The sequence below is a fragment of the Triticum aestivum genome, chromosome 6D (genome assembly GCF_018294505.1).
Source record: "Triticum aestivum cultivar Chinese Spring chromosome 6D, IWGSC CS RefSeq v2.1, whole genome shotgun sequence".
NCBI lineage: Eukaryota > Viridiplantae > Streptophyta > Magnoliopsida > Poales > Poaceae > Triticum > Triticum aestivum.
Genome location: NC_057811.1, coordinates 110,706,274 through 110,732,301, shown reverse-complemented (window position 1 = coordinate 110,732,301; position 26,028 = coordinate 110,706,274). Strand labels below are relative to the sequence as shown.

Sequence of the window (26,028 nt, the reverse complement as noted above, 5' to 3'; positions counted from 1 at the left end):
GAGCATGCATCATCACAGTAACTAGACTTCATTCCCCACTGCCGTATGTTGCATCTGACAGACGGAGAACCTCGACTCAACAACACCCTGTGCTGCCACATGAGTTTAGTGAGCTAGCGCCCAAGGATATGTTGCAGATCCACTACACGAGATGCCGCAGTGGCACACACAATTGCTGGCACAAAGCTCTCCGCCACCTCTTCCGTCTTATAGGTCAAAGATGACAGGCCTTTAGGTAGGGTTTTTGGGCAGTAGAAAGTATGTATGTGCTTTCATTAGCCTCCTGATTAGTCTCCCATGAATCAAAATCCTCATCTTCAGATCCTTCACCCCATTCCGTTGATGTTTACCCTTTTCTTTGGGGGCACCTATGCATCAGTTACCGTTTTCTTCTTCCTCAGCCTCCTGATCAGCCTCCCATGAATCAAAATCCTCATCTTCAGATCCTTCACCCCATTCCGTTGATGTTTACCCTTTTCTTTGGGGGCACCTATGCATCAGTTACCGTTTTCTTCTTCCTCCAACCAACCATTTTTCAGGTAAGAAAGAACTCAGAGCACGATCTCTCCCTTGCCCGGCCTTGTGGGATTTGAACCACCTAGGCATGTTGTGACCGCCCGAGTGCAGCGGCGCACACGCTGGCCCTTCAGACAGGCAGCAACAATGCAGTTTTCCCAGACAGCAACGCTAGAGACTATCTCTCCAAGCATCAATAATCATTCAAAGTTATCGTGTTTGAGACTGGAAATAACCCATTGCTGCTATAGAACGATAAATAATTATATAAATACAACACAAACAGGTAAATTTGACTGTACGCCATACAAATGATAATGATAAATTCCCCTCAATTTCAAACTATCCAGGGAACAAACTTTAAAAGGTGCTACGAAGTCTTGCTGAGTTTCCATATGGAGAAGAAAACATGCCACAAGGTTTGATTTCAAATGTTGTGACTCAATCTTCAATAACTGTTGACTGTTCTATAACTGTATAACTTTCCTGTAGGAAAACTGTCATCTGCTTATGGCCTCTACATTGCACATTTCCCCAGGTCTCGGCTAGTCCATTGACTGCCAAAACAGAACAACAACATAAGATGAGAAGAATTCACAGCCCCCATTCTGAACTGAATACTTTGGATCAATAATCATTAAAGATACTAAGAGTGTAAATACTTAGGTAGTTCGATGCGATGACAGGTGTTACGGTGGCATATAAAATATGGTTTTATCCTTGCTATTTTTTATAAACTAGCTGAAAGTATTATTTCGGGGGCAATACCAGCAAAACTAGCATAAATGATATTCTGTTACACGCACTAGCTTTTTCCTGATATAGCATGGGGGAAGGGGTTTGAAGAAGCAACTGAGATCTCCTGTGCAAATTTCTGCACATCTCCACTATCTTTTACATATGCTTCCTAATATAGCATGGGCAAGGGGTTTATAACTTTATATACGCTTTGCTGTTAGAACATAAATAGTGACGGCGTGGTTGTAAAAGAACATATTTCCATTTGCCTGTGAAGGAAATGTGGCGTATCCCGGAACCCGTAAAAATAAAGGCACAAAGAAAGGACAAGTAAATACCATCAACCAGTTGAACGAGCAGGAGACTGGGATCAGTAAATCATTACACCCAGTTATGATTTCTCCGCAGACGTCGGGACCTATTTAAAAAAATACTGGGTTAGCCAACAATTACTTCCATATTGAGAATGAAGGCCAACTTACCAAGCTGGTAGAACTTCTCAGGTTAAAAGAAATGGAAAACAAAATATCCAGCCCAATCTAAATAGGAAATTTGTTAACACCAAACATACTGACACACAGTTCTATGCAGCGAAGGAAGGAATGAAAAAATCATCCGCCAGAAGATCAATGATGTTGTGCAAGACGCGAACAGGTGAGCAACTGAGCATGGCTTTACAGAACATATATATTGGTTATAATAGTATACAAATAAAATTTTATCTCGAGACCAGATGTGAAGAAACTAAGACTCGGACTATTGGTTTCCAAAAAGAAACAGCGGACCAAAACTCCATGAAATTAAGGCATCAACTATCTGTTTAGGAACTCCAGACTACATTATTCAAGCATCCAGAAAACCACAAGTAGTAAAAAAAGTTCACCTAAGCTTATTTGGAGAACCTTTCAAAGTAAATCGGTAACCTTCCTAAAAAATAACCATATCACCAATGAAACTTTATTGAAGCATCCGCAGATGAAATACTGGTGATGGTGAATGCTGGCTAGCTACTGCTTTTCATGAACATGTGAAATGTATTGCCAAGGAAAGCCTTTTGACAGCTGACTGTAAGACAGGAAAAAAATATATGATCCTTTCTTAGAATGCTACACCCTCTGTTCATTAATGCTCCCGCTGTATTAATTTAAACTGCCAAAACGTCTTATATTAATGAACAGCGGTAGCACTTCATAGCATTATGCTTCAATTACATTACTATAATGTAAATTTCCCAAACATGGCAGCACAAATACACAATACCAAAAATGAGTTTTTTTTACGTAATTAATTTAGCAGGTCCAGCATTAAATAGCAGATGGGGTAACTACAGAAAACACATTGGTGGCAGAAAATCACTGAAGCAGCAGGTATACAAGCTTTAGGAAAGAGGGATACTGAAAATTAGATTGGATGAACTCATTACCTTGTAGTTACATGATCTTCAACAACTTTATGTTCGTCTTCAGTGAACATGAACCACATGTCTTTGTTCTTCGTTCTATTTTCTTCATCGAATTCTGATATAAACATGGTATTGCTAGTCACTATATATTGCTAATGAGTAAAATGAAAACTAACCTCGTAATAGTTACAAACCTTGACGCATTATGCTTATATTGCAATTACAATAGCTACCCACCTTCCAGTATTTTACTCCTTTGTCTTCCATAACAGGAGTGGTCCTATGAACACGTTTCAGCATCTCCAATTCTGGCACAATTGGGAAGTACAAGAAGAAAATTAATACAGAACAGCTATATACCTTTATTTTTCTGAACAAAGCTTGGACTTTTTAAACATCACATGACAAAACAGAAGGATAAGAAAGGCACCTAACTCAAACAAGACTCAGACCTAAGTGGTGATGCACACGTCTACACCACCCACCAACTGAATTAGGCTAAATTTGGTTGCAGTAAAATAAACAACCAGTGTATGCTTGAAATGCTAAGAGAATAAAATAAACATTTTCAGTTAGTTCACGTTCCGGTAAACTACCCGGCCAGTCTAAGACTTCACATTATGCAAATTATGATCACAAAAATAAACCAAAAGTTGCAAGTAGAGGATAAATTAGTTGAAAAAGAAAACCTTAGACACTCGGATTATGCTTATTTTGCATACTAAATGTTGTCCATGAAAGATTATGTGAGCTTCAAAGTAAAGGGTTCCTCATGGTAAACCTTATTACCTATAAATAGGGATTAATTACTTTAGTTCTGATTTAAGACCGACTTTTGTATCAAATTAAAGGAAAAATATCGTGATACCAAATTCTCAGTTTGAATTTTTGATTTGTATCTCATATCGGCCACCCTTTAAGTAGGACAAGTTATGACGACTTAATCAATATTATTGCCCAGACCTGGCTTTAGGAGTATTTGCTGTAAACCTCAAGCAGCCCATGGTCCACACCTTCTTTAAGCTCTAACACCAATTGTACAGCTTCATGCTAGCACCAGCTAGATTCACCATAGCAACCCTCTATTTAACCTAGACTAGATTCCAAGTGAATGCTATTGTGTCCCGATGGGGAACGCAGTAAGAACTGTGATATATCGTAGGACAAGAAACGAGATGCAAAAAGATTATTCCATAGTGATATGGCAAAGACAAGGAGTGATATGGCACGGAGAACAAAGAGGAAGAAGTTTGGTAGGACAAAGAGTGTGTATAAAGGAGTTCAAGCAACTTTATTGGGCAGCCAAGGAAGATACTGGACTCAAATATAAGTGGACCAAACTAACTAAACGAATATGACCAAGTGTTGATTATATTGTTTCTCTTGCATGCAACGTGCACCACATTTCTCCCACTAGCAAGACAACTTATCGTGGTGTTGTAATTCGCCAGCAACCAGGCTTGACCTCAGCAGAATGACTCGTCTTATCTGAGGCATAAGCCCTTTCTAGTGGTGGTCCACCAACATTCAGTATGAGGCAGCAAATGTGAGTAATGTCCATAAGCTCAGGCAAATCTGACTTGAATGGCTGCATGATGAGCATCCCGGTGGTTAACAACAACGGTGATGCCAAAATTACAACAACATCGGTGACACGAGGAAATTCCCAATGATGTTGTGTGGCTATCTATGTTGATAAGAACAACTTGGATCTTGCTGATGTTGGCAGCATGTCAATTTATGTCTAAGGGCCCAGTGATGTGTGTCGTGTTCTTCTCAACAGGCTCACATGAAGAACACATCGATGTTTGTGGATTCCTAGTGCATGCCAACGAATGTTGAGTTGTCAATGGTTACTTGTCACACATAATAAACAAGTTGCTCCGTTCACGCTTTGATAATTAAATTTTAGTGTGAGCTGAGTCATGGTCACAGCAATTGCGCATTGATAAGACAAAGACAATGGCTCTGATGACAAGTTGCCACATCCTCGTTGCTTGATCTTGGAAATTAAGTTGGCAACGCAAGACATAGCTTAGCGTGGCGATGATACGAGATCAAAGAGGAAAGGGGATTTGTAGAATAGAGAGGATGCGTAGGGATGACAACACCCACGGTAGAGATGAGACAAAAATTATTGCCTTGTGCCCCCAATATAGCAAGTCCAATCTTATAAGAATCGCACAAACATGGAACCTAATATCATTGTAACTGATTGATAAGGTAGTAACTTAAGATATAACCAAAAGAAGTGACCAAACCTAATAATTGATGTTCGTATTAACTCCCCTTCAAAACGCATGCACTGATCACGATCTCCAGCCTTGGAAAGACAACACATTCTAATGTTGTAGTTTAGGAAAGCTATTAGTGATTGTCTCCATTGTCAGGTTTATCCAAACAAGCACATATGCTTACAAATGACTTCAACGGAGAGGTATATGTTTTCCCGTATGATGGATGAGCCATTTACCTGTGGTACACCATCTCATTTAATATGCCTTGGTGAATTGGTGTTAAGCTTCATGCACTAGCCAACGCCTTGGTGAAAAGAGCTAGGCAATCTACATACACACTAAAACAGCCCCTCTCACGTGTGGCGCGGCATGTCAACACATGAATAGGCTCAGAAGTACAACTCAAGAGGCTTATACATGGACACGGAGTGGGCAGCAGCAATTTTTGGATAAATTGCGAAAGCCAGGACTTGAAGTCAAGACCATAGGCTCTGATACCATGTTAATCTTCATGCACTAGCCAACGAAAGGCAATCCACATTTACACCTTGTTAAGCTTCATGCACTAGCCAACACAGCAAAAAGTCCGAAATGATAGAAAGGGCTAGGAAATCCACATATACACTTCAACACCCCCTCTCACGTGTGGCGCGGGATGTCAACACATGAGTAGACTCAGAGATACGGCTCAAGCAGCCTATACGTGGATACAGAAGGGGCAGCAACATTTTTTCGATAAATTGTGAAAGCCAGGACTTGAAATCAAGACCTTTGGCTCTAATACCATGTTAAGCTTCATGCACTAGCCAACGAAACCAAAAGTCTGAACTTATGGAAAGGGCTAGTTAGGCAATCCAGATTTACACCATGTTAAGCTTCATGTACTAGCCAACACAACCAAAAGTCCGAACTGATGGAAAGGCCTAGGCAATCCACATATACACTTCAACAAATTGAATGGCTATCCTTCGAAAACACTGATATCTCATAGAACTACAAAATCTCATATCACTTGTAAGTTCATCGGATTATAAAACTCCACGCCATGCCGATATGATATGCTAGTCTGATAACCAAGTGATGCACTTGTTGTAAATAGCAGAGGGAAGCAATGGAATACTACTCTTGAAATTAATTCTTAGTTGTAATATAGAGCAACCTTATTAGCTGACCTAGCATGTCGCTAGGATTGGCAAAAGCAAGACCATGACAGCATGCCTTTATACTAGTAGGGTCATTGTTGGCATCAAGTCTTGCTTTTATGAGGCTTGCCGAATCTTCTATTCCTCCATGGTTCCACGCTATTGCAATAACCGACCGTAACAATTTAGCACACTCTAGGGTGGGGATATCATCTTGGCATTGACATAGCATCCGTGAGATCCAAAGCAAACACGAGGGTCATCATCCTAGTAAATTTTGCTAGGCGAATGCCTAGATGGTTCGGGTGACACCAAGAAAATATGGATTTTGTCAAGAGTAATAAGAGCATTACATAAGGCAAAGAGCCTCTTAAGACAAGGGTTTCACACCTAAAGTATCAGAGGGGAAAAGGACCCTAGAGGGTGGAAGATATCCCATGAAGAAGCGGCCATCGTGGGCTCTCTTTATTGCCACCACCGTAGGAAGAAGTGAGTCATGTTATTACGAGTCGTCCTAGGTGTGCTTTATCTTTGAGGCCCGTCCTTTCTTCTTCTCTCAACTCTTCTCAGACTCGTACTCTTCGACAATAATTCTTCACCATTGTCTCCATGTCTCTGCCTCTATAGTGCATTTTTGCCTTTCCTTCTCCATCCTCTACAACTTCCGCTCTCCACACCTCCCCTTTGACGTGCTTGGGTTAATATGGATTGCCATTTTGTGCTTACTATATATCCTAAATTTGTTGCCATATGAAGAATATTGAATTCACTATCATATGGATACCGTTCATCATGTGTATGTCCAATTAATCTTGCCTGTGTGCGTGTCTTAGGATCACCATGACTCTCGAATGTGCCATGAGGGATCTTTGGCTTAGTACATTCACCAAATGGTGATCTAAGTTTTCTAGTGGTGGTAGCCAAAAATGGAAGTTGTCCAATGGTGAAAAGAGCAAGGCTTTCCACATCAAAATTGGTAGATTGGTGACACCTGTAGAACACTATGCGACATTCATATTTCCATTATCGTCATTGTACGCATCCTTTTCACAGTTGCTTGTATTTTGGCAAGATAAAAAACAATGGGCCCGATGGTCTCTAACGTCTTCTTCTCGCCGCAAGGATAATGCCAGGTTGTTGTTGCATCTCAAAAACCTTACTCCGCCCCTCAAGTTGGATAACTAGCTTACATTGACTTTGAATTAGTTGATTAATGCCCATGCAAGTACATACCTTAAAGTCATAGCCAATGGCTTTAATATGAACCTGCTACACCCCTCCCACAAGGAATGCAAGTATTTCGAGTAAGGGGGAGTAGAACCTTACAATCGGGTGCCATGATGAAGATATTCACAACAAAGTGGAGGAGGAGGAGAGAAAGAGGTGTCGAAAACGTCCTTCAAGTTGGTGCTCCCCAATAACAGTTTGCGTTACTCGCTTTCAGTGGTGCAGCGTCTTCGATCCTTGCTGAAGGGGATAGGGTTCCCCTTGGCGCAGCGAAAGCCGAGGACTCACGGAATTTCTTTGCAGTCAGTTGCTCTGCTCCCTTGCCGCTCTTCGTGTCATCTCGATGCTCTGCTGCCTCCTTCGGCGACTGTCCCTGGTACCTTTCTAGCTCCTTTTGGTTGTGCGTGGACAACGGCGGGTTGCCGACAAGGTATATTCCGAGTGTAGGTGGTAGTTCTAGGGCTACTTCGCGCTGAGAGGCTGGCATACTTCCGGGTGAGCAACTCTGAATCCCGACAGAGCGGTGCATTCCGTTCCAAGGCAAGGAAGTAGGGTCCCTCTTCAGTGATAGAGATGGAAGGTGTTTTGCTTCCTCCAGTCCCAAGGTGCTACATGGAGCATAATTCCCCTATGATGGTCGGTTATGTCTTGCTTAGCTGCTCCGGCCATGATTTCTTCAATGCCAAGCGTGGAGTGCTTCGTCTTTTGCAAGTTGTGTTCTCTGTTTTTCCTTTTCATAGGTGCTTGTAATGGCTGTAGTTGTGCATGCTCTCCAAAAACAGGCACACAAAGCACTATGGTGGAAACAAGTTAGCCAACAGATATCAGTCATGATTTACTTGACTCAAAGGTTGGTCAAGTTCCATTTTAACATGAGTCTTAAAAAAACTTACATCCCATTGTTACAATATCATGGAGTACATATGTATAAATTAAGGTATCGACATATTACCATATGTTTCCTTTTGTGGTATCCTTTACTATCCATATCCATAAACCTATTGTGGTACCAATATCAGTTCCGCTCTTAAATTAATTTCACATGTATTAGTTAGTGCAAAATAACCTAGAATATCTTAGGCCTATATACTAATTACTTAATTAGTATATCCTTTCATGTCTCTACGCTAATCCAAGAAAAAGGTTAAATATTAAATCCTAATTACACGGTTAGTTATGTGACCTATAATATAAGACTAAGGCTGAAAAGACTTAACACCTATTCACCTGGAAAAAAAGGGGTTATCTTCTCTTGGATGGTTATGTCCATGTGTATTTGAAGCCACTGCCCTCTTAAAGATTTTGCCTCATGTTCTGTGGGACAAGGGGACACAATTCTTTTCTGGCAGGATAAACGGTCTGACTTGCCGTTGCTTCAGAAATTCCGTGAGTTACATTCTTTTGCTAGAAATGAAAAAGAATCTTTGCAAAATTTTAGTGCAAGAAGGGATTGGGCTGATAACTTTCATATGTCTTTGTCTAATCAAGCATATAATCATAAGTCCCAAGTATAATCCCAGTGGTTGATCAGAATAGTAAGGACAGATGGCAATGCAATGGAATTACTGACAAATTCTCCTTTATGAAAATGTATAAACACCTGATGGGAGATTTTGAGGCTCTAAAATTTTTCAAATTAATCTGGAAGATTGTTTGTAGACTCAAGCATAAGATTTTCTTCTGGTTAGCTATGCATAATAGAATTAACACAAGATCCTTGCTGAAACGAAAAGTTTTCATGATGACTGATCACTCTTGTCCTATATGTAATCATCAATGTGAAGAAAACACGTATGCATCTGTTTTGGGATTGCAATTTTGCTCAAAGTTGCTGGAACACTCTCATTCCTGGAAGAAAACTAGGTACTTCTGGTTATGAAGATACATTGTAGGCTCTTGAGGATCTACCAAATGCTATTAGTATGGAGATTGTCCTGGGATGCTGGAACATCTGGCTTCAGAGAAATGGAAGATATTCAGAAACTCCAGTCCAACCATTCAGAATTTGGAGATATGCCCTTAAAGATGATTTGATTCTACTTTTGTTTCAAGGAGTGGTCCTCGGTAAACTTCTAGTACTATGATCATGATACCTAGAGCTGGGACTGGACAACTCTCTCTTTTATCAGTAGGCCTTTTGTAGTTTTCTTTCATTTTGCTCCCCCTATTTGTAACATACTCCCTCCGTCCTACATTACTGCCAAAAAGCGTCTTACATTATGGGACGGAGGGAGTACTGTTTATATTAATGAAAATTATCGTAGATCGATTGTTCTACGGTCCAGGGTTTCAAAAGAACCACATGCATAACACAATTGGGTTGGACTACTCAAACAATATGTTTATATAATACTTGCATTTATTTTTTCAATTTGTTAACCTATAGTCAGTACGCATTCATGGATGGTAGGCAAACAATTTGATGTTAGTGAAAGTTAGACACTCCCTCCAGTCTTAGTGTTGACCATTTCTTCTACTGCTCCCTCTGGTCTTTAAGAAGATAGTGTTTTGAACGCTAGCACAATTACCACAATAGTACATATAATATTAGTTTCTACTTTTTACAACTCCAAAAGCTAATAAAATTGTTATATTGTGCTAGTATCTTTTACACAAATCTATATATATGGTTTTCTCCCACTCAATCGAAACATTTTAGAAGATATTGGTGGTTAAAGTTTTAAAAGTTCTAAAACAGCTATGCCCAAAAAGTTATGTTTTTGTGGACTATGGGGAGTAAGAAAACCTAATAAAGTACTTATATTACAAAGATATTTTCTAGAAAAAAAATATATAGGTGCAGAATGGTGTACTATAGACGACGTGAAATAATATAATAAATAAAAGTGAAAGATATCAAACAGATTGATAACTGCACAGATGAAGAAAGCTAAACAAATTGAGCGCAGGAAATGAAGATATATCAAGCCATACTGTCACAGACCATTCTGGGCAGCCTGCTTGACTTCTTCTGCTTCCTTTATTTGAGAAAGGATATCATTAGCTTCCTCATTGTTAGCAGTATCTCCTCCTTCAATTGTTTTAGTCATGTCATCGTATCTTCTTTTTAGCTCCTTTTGCTATGAAACAAGACAAAAAACGATGATCATTAATGTCAACCAAGCGACTTGACCACACAAAAAAAGGAACTTCTCAAGATAAGTACCTTTCTGGTTGCAGCTTTGATTTCTTGTGTGGCCACACATTTTCTATCTTTATTGTCAATGCAGGTCCTCAACTTTCTGAATGAAGTTACAAGATAATTAATATGACAGTAGTGAAGTGAACTATTCCAGCAAATATGGTAGCTTGTACTTACTCACAAGACAATGCCTCATCACACAGACAATTCAGAACCTCCAGCTTACAAGAAGGGTTCAGACTTCTATATCCTGATACCCCCTGATTTAAGCACTGAAGGGTGAAATCTTCTGCATGGAATGTCAAAGAGATGTACTCGCCTACTTTCCTTATCCATTCATCTCCATGTCTTGGATACTTATCAAAAGGGCTAAGAAAAAAATAACCTCATTTACTCATTTATTAACTGCATGGGCAAAATGACAAGGGAATAGCAGTTTGTGAGTATACTTACTTATCTTTGCCATTTTCTATGACAGACAGAAGATTTATGTGAACGTCGGCAACAACTGAAGACACCTCTTGGAGTTCAGTTAAGTGTCTGAGAGTTTCTTCTGGTTGCCCCTTCCCTATTTTGCAGATCTGCTTAAATCATTGGATACATTATTCTATTTATAATACAGAAGAAAAGGTCTCTTAAAGCAAGCAGGCAGCTAAGAACAGTTAAACATTTTCATTATGGAAACATATAACAAGTTTGGTGCCAGATTATAAAATAAAATGCAAATAAACTTTCTTTAGATTATAAATTGAGAAATCATAAACAATATGCCCCTCAAGTTGATGGTCTATTTTGTGTTAACAAGACAGAAGCAATAAGAAAACAATAGATTTTTTTTAGCTCGGCAACATTCTCAGACAACCTAACTGACCATAACTAGCCAACGCAAACCAAATTTAGAAATGAGTAGTAGATGCATCAATGATCCAATTCACACGAAATGATAAATAAAATATACCACTATTTGCTTTCTGTAATTACCTCGCCAAATGAGCGGCAGAACTCCAGAAATTGAATAGCAGCACCAACATCTTCAGACTGCAGCTTCATACCTGCAATGCAAGTCATGAGAGTACCCCTGGGTACAACTATTTCATCCATGAGAGCATCATTGCTCTCAGTTTGCACCAGGTTGACCTTCGGCCTCTTGGCAGCACGGACCATTCGCCCCGTCGGCGCCTCCCCTTTCCTAGTTCTGCCAAATAAAACCAGATAAAGAGATCTATCAACTAGAACAAAAATCTAAAATCCCTCATGGCAAGCATCAGCTCAGATTGCTTACTTGCACCTACTGCAGTTGCAGTCATTCCTGCATTTGGGGCATTCCCAGGCCTCCTTCTTCAACACCTCATCCGCAATCAAAGGGTACCTGTTAAACAAAGAGAGCATCAACAAACAAACTCAAACAGGATTGCCTACCACAGGCTCTAAGCAAAAAAGCAGAGAGGAAATTATTTTACCTGTTACATATGCAACTCTTGCAGTATCTGAGAGGGCACTTGCCCCTCTTATTGGACCCCTTGCAATCTGCTGTGACCCCTGTTTTCCTCTGACGGCACTGAGGAATAGCAAAACAGAAAGAAAAAAATGAAACGAAAGACCATTTCACTTTTTACAGAAACAGTAGGACTCTGCTGCATACTTTCTATAGATTTTGGTTTATATTACAAGCAGGAAAGGAAAAGGAGCTGAGGGCTAAGAGGGCCCTAGAACGATATAACTTCCATATAGAAAGGTTCGGCAATCTCTGTTATGGGCTGGAAATGCAGTTGATGCAGCTGGTCAGTATGTCGGGAGCTCCAATTTGGACAAAAATATTGCCAGCAGGGTCTAGCGAAAAGACATCTGAAAAATAAGTGGTCTCTGATCTCCATCACATCTTCTCCACGCATAACACAGTAGTAGTCCTCAATGAAGAAATTCCTTCAGCGAAGCATATCTCTGGTATTAAGTCTGTCTTGCAGGAGAAGCCAGGAGAAAACCTTGTGTTTCTTTTGATAGGAAGATCCGATATCGCCGCATCAACTTCTTTTAGAAGGTGATTTGTCAGGGCTTTTGAAGAAAGCAGTGGATGATGGGGAACTGACGGGCATGAAGATCACCAGAACAGCTCCGGGAATTTCACATCTATTGTTTGCTGATGACAGTACCCTGTTCTTCCAAGCAAAACAACAACAGGCTGAGGTTGTGAAGAATGTAATACATAAATTTGAGGGGTGCACTGGACAGTTGCCAACTTCACAAAAAAGCTCGCTCTTGTTCAGTAGCGCATGGCAGGTGGAAAGACAAGAGGAGGTGAAATCCACACTAGGAAAGGTGCACGTTTGAAGAGAAATACCTAGGCAATATTCCAACCTATCAATGAAAGATTTACTGAGCGGCTCTCGAATTGGAATGAAAATTCATGTATATGGCAACAAAGGAGGTGCTGGTCCAATCAGTGGCGCAGGCTCTTCCAACATACACCATGAGTGTGTTTAAAGTTCCCTCAAGTTCCCATAACGAGTACATGAAGGCCATCAGGCAGTTTTGGTGGGGAGAAGATGCAGGAAAAAGATAGTGCATTGGGCATCGTGAGACAGTTCGATCAAACCGAAAATACGTGGAAGTATGGGATTTACAGACACAAAGTGCTTAAACCAGGCTCTGTTAGTTCGGCAGGCATGGAGGGTTATTGAGTCGGCGGAGGATTTATGTGCTCGGTTTTGTAAAGGTGAGGTACTAAAACTAATAATGTCCTTGATACAGTTTTTACCGGTGAAGCATCCCAAGCATGGAGAGGAATTGAGTTCGGTTTGGAACTGCTTAAAAAGGGGGATAGTTACGAGAATCGGTAATCGTAATTCTATTCCAGTCTGGAGGGATAATTAGATCCCGAAGGAACCTTCGCTGAAGATTCAGGGTAGCAGGAGACGTTCAAGGATACAACGTGTGGTCTCCTGTTGTCGGACGGTAACAGTGGAACGAACCTTTGATAAGGGAAGTTTTCTAGCCAGGTGATGCTGAGTTGACCGTGAAGATTAAAGTATCGAGAGGAGACCTTGAGGATACCCATGTGTGGCACTTTGAGAGCAGTGGATAGGGTTGCCTACAACCTGAAGCATGCTGACCCGGCGATGGTGAGCAGCAGTAACAATCCTGATGGGGAGCAGTCCATGTGGTCGCTGATTTGGAAAGCGCCTGTGCCAAACAAAATTAAAGTTTTTGGCTGGAGACTGGCGTCAGACAATCTAGCCACTAAAAGAAACAAATGGTGAAGGTCCCTGGAAGCTGACAACATTTGTAACATATGTGGGTCTGCTTAAGAAAATGGTTTTCATGCGGTGGTGAACTGCATTAAAGCCCGTGCGTTGAGGGAGAAACTCCGAGTTGTGTGGGACATTCCCGATGAGTATGTCTTTCAGTATTCAGAACCAAAGTGGCTCCTTCTGCTCCTCTACAATCAGACCTGAGCAGCGCAGTTTCGTGCTTCTTATGCTGTGGTGTGCATGGAACCTAAGAGCATCTCCAACAGCAGTCCTAAAAACGCAGCCATGCCCAGAAAACTTCTTTTTAGGTCACTTGGGGCAAAAAAAAGGCCTCATATAGAAGCCCTATAGGTATATGGTGCCCAAAAACTTTTAGGCCCCGCCCAAAATATTGCTACAACTGATGCAAATATACATCACCACCAGCAGTTGCCCAAAAATCAATTCGGCTGCGGTGGGAACCCCAACAAGTGAAACTTTGTGCCGCCGACTCGCCTCCCACCGCGATCGCCACTGGAGGCCGCCGCCGCCACTCCATCGGCCGCACCCAGCCCTGCCGGCCGAGACATCTGCCACTACCCCCTCCGCCGCCGCCGATTCCGTCTATTCCCCCGCCCATACGCCTGCCAAAATGGTCGCAGCCGCACTACCGTCGGCTGCCGAGGTCGATTAGCGGCCGGGAGACCTCCAATCGACCAGCGAGACCACCGCCGAGCCGCAGGTCCCTCCGGAGCTCTCAGCACCCGGGCGGCGCGGCGCCGTCGGAGTTGGCCGCACCCCCCGGCTCCCCTCCGGTCCCTGGCCCCTCCTGGCGCCTTTCCTAGGTGGCCAGGCGGGCATCTCAGCCCCAGCGAGCTACTGCAGACAAAATCGAGCTCGGTGCCCCGCGACAATCGGATCCGCCTCCTGGCCTGCCTATCGTCGGATCCTTATGAGAGCACCCAAGCTGAAACTTAGGGCACCAGTTTTAGGTCTGCTGGAAAAGCAAAAAAAAATTCTAGTGACCTCTCTCCACACCTAAATCCAGTTTTAGGGCACCAAATTATTGGGCTGCTGCTGGAGATGCTCTAAGGGATGACGTTGTGCAAGGTCAGGGACGGAGCTTTGTCACAAGTTCAGGTCAACTTTCTTCAGAACTATGTGTATACGTTGTCGACGGACATGCCTCCGAGCAAGGACGGAAAGGGCAAAAGTCCTATTGTTGCGCCTGCCTGAAGAATGGAACAGAGTCATCGAGAACTTCACAACAGATGGGTGTTTCAAACAACACGAGATCGACTAAGAGCAACTCCAACGCAGCGACCCAAATCGTCCGCCTGCATCCTTTTGCGTCCGCGCGGAGAAAAGACAACGCCCAACGCACGGACCCATTTCCATTTTCTGGCCGTTCTATGTCCGAGCGGACCCATTTCAGTCTCAAATTTGGGACACATTTGGGTCTGAGGCGGACACAAAGCGGACGTTTTCTGTACCCTTTTCGTCCGCCTGCGTCCATTGCATGTCCCGCGTGGCCCACCCGCCATCCAACCACACAACTTTCTCTCTCTCCCCTCTCTCTCTTCCCCGCCATGGTGCAGTTGACGCCTCCCCTGCCGTGCCGCGCCCGCGTGCTTGCCCTGGCCGCGCCGCGCAGCCGCTCTCGCCCCGCTTGCGACCTCCCTCGGCCTCGAGGACCTCACGCAACCAGGGCCAAGGGACATGGAGGAGGCACGAGGTGCAGCGGCTCCATAGCGCGCGACTCCCAGGCGCAGCGGCGAGCGGCACCTGCTCGCGACCCCGAGGTGCAGCAACGCACATGCGGCGAGCTCGGGGCGGGCGCGGCGAGCGGGGCGGCGAGCGGGGCAGCAAGCTCGGGGAGGGCGCGACGAGCTCAGGCCGAGCACGGCGAGCGGGGCGGCGAGCTCGGGCCAGGCGCGGCGAGCGGGGCGGCGAGCTCGAGGCAGGCGCGGGGCGGTGAGCTCGGGCCGGGCGCGGCGAGCTGCGGCGGGGGCGCGGCGAGCTGCCACGACGCCGGTGCGGCCACGGGCCACCCTGCGAGGTCCTCCTCACCAGCGAGCACGAGGTGCGGCGGCACGAGCGCGGCGGCGGACGCTCGGGACAGTTCACCCACCAGTTGTTCGACGGAATGCCGGGACGGATATGTCAAAAAATGGGTTTGGCCCCGTTGGGCGCACCGGCCGACAAAGCGGACACGGACGGGCGGACGGCCGACCCAAACGGACAACGGACAAAAAGCGGACAAAATCAATGTCCGTTTGGGTCGGCCAGTTGGAGTTGCTCTAAGCCTCCCCCTGGAGGGAGGAGAGTGATTGTGGCTCTCCCCTGCTCATATCTTGGCATGCCTCTCCGATAAAATATTCAAACGTCGGGATTTCCAAGAATTGCAAAAAAATATTGCTGGTTGGAAGGCAAAATTGGTTTCTTCTGCTGGTGGGCAACCCTGGTGCGTTTTGTGCTCTCTGCTCTGCCTATATTTCAGCTGTTGGCGGTGGATCAGCCCAAATGTCAAGCAGATCGATAAGCTCAGAAGGGACTTCCTATGGGCTGAGTCTGATGCCATCAGCAGCGGGGAAGGGCCTGCTGTGTCGGTCCCAAGTTTGTATGCCCACGAATCTGGGTGGGCTTGGCATCCCTGACTTGCCTGCTCAAGGGAAGGCCCTTAAACTTAAAGTTCTCTGGCTGTGGCAAAACGCAATGGACGCAGACAAACCTTGGCATGGTCTACCCCTTCCATCTCAAAGGCCTGTTTGTTGCCAGAACTTCCATCACAGGAACTGGCCGTTCTTCGTCGTTCTGGAACGATCACGGGTTAAATGGCCTCGCCCCATTTATTATTGCCTACACAAAGCTCTACAAGCATAGCTGGAAAAGCAACATCTCAGTTGCGGATGGCTTGACTGATAAAAGATGGATTACACACATAAAGAGGAACCCAGACTCTGAGGTCCTAATTGAACACATTGATTTCTGGCATAAATCCTCTGCCTTCTCTCTGTCCGATGTGTTGGATAAGGTGGAATGGAAGTGGGCTGAAAATAAGAAATATACTGCCAGCTCCAACTACACTATTCAGTTTATATGCAAAGTTGATTCTCCCCTCAAGAAGCTTATATGGTAAATCAAACTCCCCACAAAGGTCAAATTCTTTTCATTGCTCAATGTTCAAGGAAAATGCCTAACTGCGGATTATCTTGCTAAAAGGAGGAGATGGCCACATGACCCCATTTGCTCCCTATGCATGTGTGGCCATGAGGCACTGCGCCTATTTGTTCAGTGTCCTCTCGCTGCAGGGATATGGGGGTCTTTTCCTCGTGAGGTTAAATTTTCCCTTCCCTTTGATGCCGAATGGTAACACTGAAAGTTTGCTAAACTGGTGTTTTGTTTTACAGGAAGAATTCCAGAGCCACTGGGAAGCTGGTGGGGTGGTGGTCCAGTTAAAGGAGAGCTCGTCTTCTGAAGCATTAATCCTAGTGGATATACCAATTGCTCTGAGGGCCTCTGCCACCACCGCTGTCTGGTGGATACCAAGACTTAATCCATCGATCCGTGTGTGGCTTTGCTGCCCTCAATGGTGAGGTGGCCCCTCAAGTTACAAGTTATGGTTTGTTCCCTGATTATTTCGAGCCTGAGTGGCAAAACAGAAACCAAAGCAAGGTGACCCCAACACAGGGACGACACGGAGACATGTCGTGGTCACTGCGACACCAGAACAGCATCCGATGGAGCAGCAACCTTCACTACTGCAGCACGCAGCAGCAGTGAACAGTGGATCCAAGTCCAGCACACCCCAGCACTGTGCCGTTCGAGGTGCCACTCCAGGTCTTGTGGTCTGATGTTCGATCCTTTTGTTCTGACCAGCAGCGACGTCGACTAAATCACCTTTAATGGCTGGCCACGTGCACAGACGCTGGGAAAGCAATACACAACACACAACAGAAGGCACATAGTTTGCAAAACAAAACAAAAAAGGCAGCAGAAGGAGCACTAGGACGCACAGCAACATGAATACAAACACCACCCTAAAAGCATATGTACGAGACTCCACAGGGTAGGTACAGTTTTTATGAACAAACACTGCAAAATTAGCAAGTGATGATGTGCCATCACTACGTTTCTGAATATAAAGATCGACAAACATCATTTTAATTCAGCTTATCAAAACAGTATTATATTATCATTTTTAGAAGGACAAATATCCATATCTATGACAAGAGTAATTCAATGGCAGAAAATATCACATCAGCTGAATTTCAGTTTACTTGTTCCAACCAATACCTATTAATTAATATAATACTGTTTTGATAAGTAATATAACTAGAGCAATATGTTACTTCAACTAAATCTCTATCATTTCAATGTACGTTACAAGTTGAATACTTATTTCCTAGGAGGAGGCGTTATCAGCATATGTATGATTCATCAACTATCATCTCTGAACCTTATCTTCTTCAGAACCTAATTGTCAAAGTGGTGGAACCAAAATCACAGCTGCCCCTAATGCAAACACGAATTGAACTAAAAAGTGCAGCACTAAGAAGCACCACACGGCATTAAAGTGGTTTTACCATCATCTTGTTTCATGCAACAGATTGCTGGGCACAGTACCCCAAAAGTAAAGACCGACACAACATGAGGGATCATCCAACGATTATGGCAGTTCCCTAGAAATAGGCAATAGAACAGCACTAACCTAATGGAACGATGTATTTTTTTTTCGAAAAGGGGGGACTCCCCGGCCTCTGCATCAGAACGATGCATACAGCCACAATGGAACGATGTATAGCATCATCAACAATTAGTCCCTAAGAGAATGTATCATATCCTCACTTTCAATATTCATGGGACAACAATCATGCATGAGCAGTCCCAAGAATTTATCTACCAAGTGCACTACAGACAAGATAAATACCACAGATATCTAGTACAAATTTGGAAGGGTAATTAGTCTTCCGGCGAGGGATGGATGTCTGCCAGAAATGATTTGAAAAGAAATAAATCCCAGGACTAATTATAATGATTATAAGCATCCTAAGAGCAGGTATTATAAGCATCCTAAGAGCAGGTATTATATGCAAACTCCAGTATCCAAGAAACTGGCATTGACATAAGAAGATACAGATGTTTTAGGTGCAAAACCAATTAAATAAGCTAGTCAGATGTTAGTGGCCTGTGCTACATGTTACGGCTCAGTCCACTACCCCAGCAGCAACGTCGCCTGCTCAAGCACCTAAAACATCTGTACTAGTCGTGGGACACTAGTCGCTAGTACTAGTCGGCACCAAAGTTCTTCCTCTCAATCTGTATCGGATCTTGCGAATTCCTGAAGTAATCGTAGCGGGAGCGTAACACTACTACGCTAGACGTCCATGATCTTGCATCTAGAGGATCAAATTAACGTACGAGGGGCTCACCTGGTGGCATGTCCACGCATCGACGGGGACGCTGAGGATGTTCGCCTCCGGAACAGCGCCAACCTCGTCGCCGGCGCCGCTCGTCCCCGGAGCGACGCCATCCGAGGCGACGGCAGCACCCACCTCGGAGCCGGCGCCGCTCCGCTCCGAGGGGACGCCGCTCGTAGACCAGCCTTTTGCCGGCGGAGGACGGGGAACAATCCCACGACCCGAGCTGCCATCCTTGCACTGGTCACCATGGGCATTGTTTTTGGAAGAGTTGATGCAGTCCGCGGATCTAGGTTCAGATCTAGGGTTGTCGTTGGAGTTAGGGAACCCGTCGTCACGCGCTTTAAGCCACAGATCTAGGGCATCATCAGATCTAGCCTGATGAGGTCAAGAAAGAGTTGTCGTTGCAAGGCGGCGCTCCTCCTCCTTGTACGAAGTCGGCGATGAGCCCCAACTCTCATACTCGTACTTTTCATGCTCCTTTTGAAATTTCGGACGAAGCTCAACTTCGTTGCGAACCGGATCTGATAGATCCTCTTTGTCGTCGTCGAAGCGACGCTTGCCATTAGCATCGTGCTTAGAGAACAGACCACATGAACGATCCATCACTACCACAATCGCAAAAGAGAAGGATAGAAGCTTTTTTGAGGAAAAGAGAAGAAAAGAAGTGATGGTGAGAAGAAGATTGTGAGGACAAACCTAGATGTAGGAAACCCTAAATAGGGGGTCAAGACAACCCACCCATAAATACCCGATGAGGATGTGCAACTTGGGGCTAGAAACAAGAGGGCCGGAATGGGCTGATGGGATGGGCCAACTTGGAGCTAGAGAGAAGGGGACGGGATGGGCCGGAAATGAACTTAATTTGAAAGGCCCACGTATGCTTCCATGACTGATGGATAACTATTAGCAGACATGGCCCCAACCCAACTAGCATGTGGTCCACCGCGGCAGCATTTGAAGGCCCGCAATCCGCAAGGCTGAATAGGAACCCCCAACTAGGGTTTCGCCACCACCTCGCTCCGCCGTCGTCCCACTAGATCCAAGCGACGTACGTGAGGAGTGAGACGACAACGAGCTTCCCAACACGGAGGAAGAGATAGGAGACTGCGGCGAGCTCGAAACCGGATCCAGGATCCCATGCGAGATCGTCGCCTTACACTGGAGAAGAGCGAGTTGCAACCCCCAGATGCAAATGCACAACGCTTGTTTGGACCACCACCCAGACCTCATGGAGCGCCACCTTGGCCACTGTCACATCACAAACCAACCGCCAGAGAACCCGACATCTGCCCTCCCAAGGGCTCTCCGCATCGTAATCATAGACCTCGGCCAAGGCCTGAAACTTGTTTCGCCGACCACACTATGAGACAGGGAGGCGCCGGAGAGTAGGGAAGGAGAGACGAAACCATGATCGAAATTGGGGAAGATAGGCAGCGTGCGAGTCGCCACGAGAGCCGCCGCGATAGGAGAGAGGAGCGTACACCGCTTCACTTCCACAGACATAGTTCTCCGGAGTCGCTAACATGTACAAATCAAATGGGAAGATAAATCTAGATCATCAATTCTCACTCTAGTTGTAAAATGTTAACTCCGAAGCTACCATCACAACCCACAAATTACAAACGAAATGCAATAAGCTCTTGTTGCACCATTTGGGCCCTCTGGTTTAACCACATGCATGCCACGAACCAAAGAATAAGGGCTTGTTTGGTTGCTTTCCTAGTTACTTTGTGCCTGGCCTGAAGGCTTCCTGAAACATGCCCGAGTCTTGTTAGAAATAAAATGAGTGCCTAGCCTAAGTGCATGCAACCATTCATCATTAGCCTGCCTTGAATCGCGTGCAACATAGTAAGCCTGGCCCAGGCGTCCTCCATCATGGGCCTTCTTCTAATCGCAAGTAAAACAGGGGCCCCACGGGAGACTTTTCTGAAAACGTTAATCATCTAGCTTCTACTACGTTCTAAGCATTTACTCAGGCCAGGTTCCCACCCAAACATGTACATCTCAGACTTGCCTGCCCAGGCAGAAATCATCAACCACACATGCTCATACCAGGCACACTTCTATTCCATGCATAAACTCCAGGGTAGCAACCAAACTGACCCTAAGTCAGGGACCTACACAACGATGAGATACCCACAGGTCTCGTACTACCTCCGCTGCCATGTAGATAAACACAGCACAAGCCAGTTGAGCATCGACTGACATACTGACCTTATATTGTACTACTATGTACCTCTATACACTAATATCAAGAGTTTTTTCAGTTTAATTTGAACTCCAAAAACTTCATTTATACCATACTGAATCAGAGTAATAGGAGTGCTAGGGTGCACGGCAGGCCGTCGTGGCGCATGACGACAGGGAGGAGGAGCGGCATTGTGTCGAGCGTGCAGGAGGCGCTCCGTGACTGCCATCGCCGGCAAGGGGCTCGGCGTGCACGACGCCGCGACCTCCTCCAGTTGCCTCGCCGGCAAGGGGCTCGGCAACACAACACACACCCTTCTTACACTAATCGAACTCTCCATGTGCACGGATCATATCAGTTAATCAGCTCTGAATGAGAAATTAACAGCGATGTAAGGCTGCCTCTTATCACCCATTAATTCTTCGTGTGTGGAGAGGGCATGGAGGAGCACAAGGAACCGTTGCTTTCTCTGTCCTTGGAGCATAGACCGGATGGACAGGCATACTCCTTCGGGAAAACTGCAATTTCTGAACACTGCGACATCGAAACCGACACTTTTTCAGACTTCGGTGAAATGTTCCAAATATTTAGCAAAGGAACACTTCAATTGTAAATTGGCACTTTAATTGTTGCTTTCTGTGCCCGTCCTAAACCAGGTGGGCAGATTATTTCGAGAAATCTGTACTTTCTAAACACCGTGAGAACAAATCGGACCCGACGTCGACAGATCTAGTACTAGAGCAGACACAACACACTAACCAAGCAAGCTACATCCAGAAGGCTACCGGAGAAAATGACAAGCGTTCCTTATCCATTTGGCAGGACCTGGTGGCACGTTCAAAGATTTGCAGCTCCCCCTGATGGTTGTATCTGAGGCGAAACGTGGTGACGTTGACCATGCACTCATCGTTGTAACCAGACCTCATCCGGAAGTGGATTTTTAGAACACCTGCACCCCGGCCCTGGTATCCTGACTGTCCAATATTGCTTTAAGATCTGTGCAACATAACTAACTTTTCATATAAAATTTTCTCTTTTTTGTTTCTCTCACATAAAAGATGTCTTGAAGTTCAAACCTTTGCAGCGTGGCAAAGCTTTCCATCTAGAATCTAGGATAAATCTTTCAGAATTTTCAAATTCTGAAAGATTTATCCTAGATTCTAGATGGAAAGCTTTGCCACCCTGTAAAGGTTTGAACTTCAAAACATGTTTTATGTAGGAGAAACAAAAAAAAGAAATCGATTTGCACGAATCGCGATGTGAAGAATGGATGGCTAGACAGAGAGGGCCTAGGTGCAGGTGTTCTATTATATATTTTCCGACCTCATCCCCTCGCGCACCACACACCCCACGAGGCAAAACCTGGCGCCGCCCATGCAGGTGAGCGTGGGCATCTCCACCTCCTTCCCCTTGCTCCAGAGCTTCTCGCTGGCCATCTTCCAGTCCAGCGGCGGCATCTTCATGTCAGCGGCAGGGGTAGGGGAGGCGACCTGGCAGGCGCCGATGTAGCCATCCTCGTGGAGCCCAACCCAGGCGTCCAGGTAGCTGTCGAAGTGGCCTCTGTCCATGAAAGGCAGCACCCAGTCCCCATGGGGCGTCCACTCGGAGCGCCCGGTGTCGAAGGACAAGGTACGGACGGACTGACGAACGCAGCCGAACATGATGCAGGCGGACAAGAAGATGGTGCGCGGCATAGGAGCAGATCCTCTCGTGCTGGGTGAACGGCAAGGGCGCGGTGCTTTTCCAGGTCCAGGACCAGTGCATGGTTGGCACTGAGGAGTGCAGATCCTCGGTGGTGGAGGACAGGGACAGCACCTCGACGGCTTGAGACTCGTCCAAATAGTACGCAAATGCATACAGCGTATCGTCGCCGGCAGGCAAGAGGATTGTGTAGGCGTCTTGGAGCGCGTCCGGGACGGGAGGGCCGGTGATCAGCCCGGCGGTGTCCGTGTCGTAGACGAGGGTGGCGGGGTGTTTGTTGCTGGCTGCGAGGATGTGGCTGCTGCCCAGGGCGGCGAAATCCATGCGGTGGATAGGATTGGGAGAGAGCAGACGGATGACGGGGGGCTCGTCGAGGAGGCTGCGGCTGTGATCGTCGGGGCTGTCAGCGTCGATCTTGCGGATGGTGAAGCCCTTGTCCCACTCGTCCAGCACCAGGTAGAGGTGCTTCTCCTTGCGCTTCTGCCGCTTATACATCCTTGAGTCGTCCATAGATCCCATTTTTTGTTGCAGCTACGGGAGATAGTACGAAATTGGTGTTTTGGAATCGATGTGATCTAATCTTGCTTGCTGGTCGATGGGGGAGGATGTATTTGTAGAGCAAGCCTGCGTGGATGCTAGTTGTAATCAGAAACGGAGTCGACTCCGAAGTCGGCTATAGTTTGGAATAATCAATCAGCTGCTTCTCACGTCCCGGTTACATGTGCTTGACTCGGAGACCACCAAACCCTCTAAGCAAACCCAAGTTTAATGTAACTCCTGCCTACACTTTCTATAGAGTAGACATATACTATATCACTAAGCTCCCTAGGATTGGAGACCTCACAATCAATTGAGGTCTCCAATTGGAAATTTGGTCACCCAATTTTGACCGCATCAATAATTTCTCAAAACTCTCTCATTCAATTTTTTATACAATATATTATGCTTCCTAATTTTCAAATCTTCCCAATTAATTAAGGTTTCAATTTAAAGTTGGTAACCCGATTTTGACCGGCTCAACAATTTCTCAAGGAGCTCCCCCATTAATTTAATTATTTTAATTTTCTATGTTACCTAATTTTAAACCTCTTGCATTCGATTGAGGTATTCAATTTTGAAATTAGTTTACCATTTTGATCGGATGAACGATTTTTCAAATCAATCAGCAGTAATGGACAATAAAAACACATCAACCCCTCCCAGACTCCCATCACTCAGAAAAAGCGCCACGATGTGATACTATAGCACGAATATATTACATGCAATCATCGATGTAATTTTTTCCCATATAAATATAGGTTGATTAGCGGATAACACAACATCACGCCGTGAAAGGCCCACAAAATAACCGCATTATAAATAAACATAAAACACACTCCATCATCTTCCCCACTGGCTAACTAAATATTCCATCTGTTTCAACATATAAGGGGTGTTAGTTTTTTTTTTGGAAAATCAAATTCTTTAACTTCGACCAAGTTTAGAGCCAAAAAATCGACATCCACAATATTAAACCAAAAAAGTATGAAAATTTGTTTCATGATGAATCTAATAACACCGATATCACATTATGGATTTTGAAATGTTTCTATACAAATTTGATCAAACTTAAAGAGGTTTAACTTTTTAAAAAAGTAATACACCATATATTTAGAAATAGAGTGAGTTAAAAAGTTTTAGAATCTCAACAACATCAACGGCGCAGCAAAGCTCACCCAACCCTTCTAGTGAACATTAAATATAAGACCCTCATATCTGCAGAATGTTCGCTAGAACAGGTGCCATGTCGAATGATTTTCATGGCATTTTTATTGTATGTGGGGTGGCCGTTTTTTCAGAGCGACATGACATTTTCTGGAATGAAGTCTTTAAAACTGTCATCTTCCTACAAAATGTCATGTCGCTCTTAAAAAACTGTCATCTCCACACAACTAGAGATGACATCAAAATTATTCGAAATGTCAATGTGTTTCTGACGAACATTCGCCAGGTAACATTATATACACACGGTAGCTAGGCAGGTAACATTATACACACACGGTAAACTACAACTCTAAATCCCTACATATAATTGCCTTGCATGTTGCATCTTCACCATGGATCTCACATCAAACATGAATGTTCTTCTTCTTCAACTTCCCATCATATTGATTATGAAGCCATCAGATCTTACTAGTAGCCTGGTTCCACCAAAGAACGGATATAGTAAATTGTAGTACCACTTAATGTGTCATCACTTGCCCGTCTTGTAAGTTTTAGCTGTACGTGACCACACCCCCAAACCCCTCCCAGACGAAAGTCCAAAATTCAGTCTGGATTGGGCGGCGACGGCGGCCTGCGCGTCGTATCCTCCATGGAGGCGCCGTCTTGGGAGGAACTCCTGTTCGGGGGAGAGATGTTGTGGATGGTGGGCTCCGAGTAGCTCCAGCAGTGGCGATAGTGTGGAGGTTGCCAGGTGGTGCGGCGTTGTATCTACCGTGTCATTGACGACGAGTGGTGGCGGCATGGTGCAGCTGCATATCGACAACGGATGCGGCTGGATGGACGAGCGCAGGGTGGTCGAGCTGTCTGGCGCCATGGTGGCGTCGACGGCAGGCCTGGCAAGGTCTGTGCGTCAGTACCTGCTCTGGAGATGGATCGGTGGAAGAAGGCGGCGGCAGCCTCGGTGAGTGCGCCGGACCGGCATGTGACCCAGTCCCGGTATGTGGCTAGGATGGGGCATCCGACATTAGATGTTAGGATTTGGTGCGATGTCTGTTTGGTATTAGGCTTGGACATTCGGCACCACTGCATCAAGGGGGTAGGAGTAGCGACAGATGTTGCCTAGATGGTGGCTTCAGGCTTACTGATGTACTACTTTGTAATGTCTTTTGTGCTTAATAATTAATAAAGTGGCCGTATGCATCGTCCAGATGCAGAGGCCGGGGTGCATCCTCCTTTTCTAAAAAAACACCGATGGTTTGCGGTGTAGCTGATGTGGCGACGTCAATAGCGAGTGCTTATAGGGCATTGTCAGCAGCAGCAACTCATCGTCTATGGCAACACGACCAGTTTTTTAGAGGAAAGGCATACGCCCGACTTTATA

The 26,028-nt window shown here is 45.0% G+C and overlaps 1 protein-coding gene across 2 annotated transcripts; it reads right to left on the bottom strand.

Annotated features, from left to right (window-relative positions):
• Positions 1-748: 748 nt before the first annotated feature.
• Positions 749-19,702, bottom strand: LOC123143943 (uncharacterized). Of its 2 annotated transcripts, none has more exons than XR_006471147.1 (12): positions 19,064-19,702; positions 11,865-11,962; positions 11,687-11,773; positions 11,386-11,599; positions 10,858-10,985; positions 10,582-10,773; positions 10,429-10,504; positions 10,207-10,342; positions 2,894-2,964; positions 2,678-2,771; positions 1,593-1,672; positions 749-1,073 (listed from the first exon to the last, which is right to left on the bottom strand). XR_006471147.1 is itself a non-coding variant. In XM_044562933.1 (12 exons), the coding sequence occupies exons 4-11, from the start codon at positions 11,566-11,568 to the stop codon at positions 1,636-1,638; spliced, it is 960 nt and encodes a 319-aa protein (XP_044418868.1). In that variant the 5' UTR covers positions 11,569-11,599; positions 11,687-11,773; positions 11,865-11,962; positions 19,064-19,679; the 3' UTR covers positions 749-1,073; positions 1,593-1,635. The 2 variants fall into 2 exon arrangements, 1 of the variants encoding a protein (XP_044418868.1); XM_044562933.1 differs by having other exon boundaries at positions 2,851-2,964; positions 19,064-19,679.
• Positions 19,703-26,028: the final 6,326 nt, after the last annotated feature.

What these genes read in the sequence shown, in the direction of transcription:
- LOC123143943 (XM_044562933.1), bottom strand. Translation starts at nt 11,568, where the DNA reads ATGGTCCGTGCTGCCAAGAGGCCGAAGGTCAACCTGGTGCAAACTGAG. An exon ending in CAAGCAGGCTGCCCAGAATG is followed by an intron (nt 2,965 to 10,206) that starts GTCTGTGACAGT and finishes CAATTGTGCCAG; the next exon opens with AATTGGAGATGCTGAAACGT. An exon ending in TATAAGCATAATGCGTCAAG is followed by an intron (nt 2,772 to 2,850) that starts GTTTGTAACTAT and finishes TGTTTATATCAG; the next exon opens with AATTCGATGAAGAAAATAGA.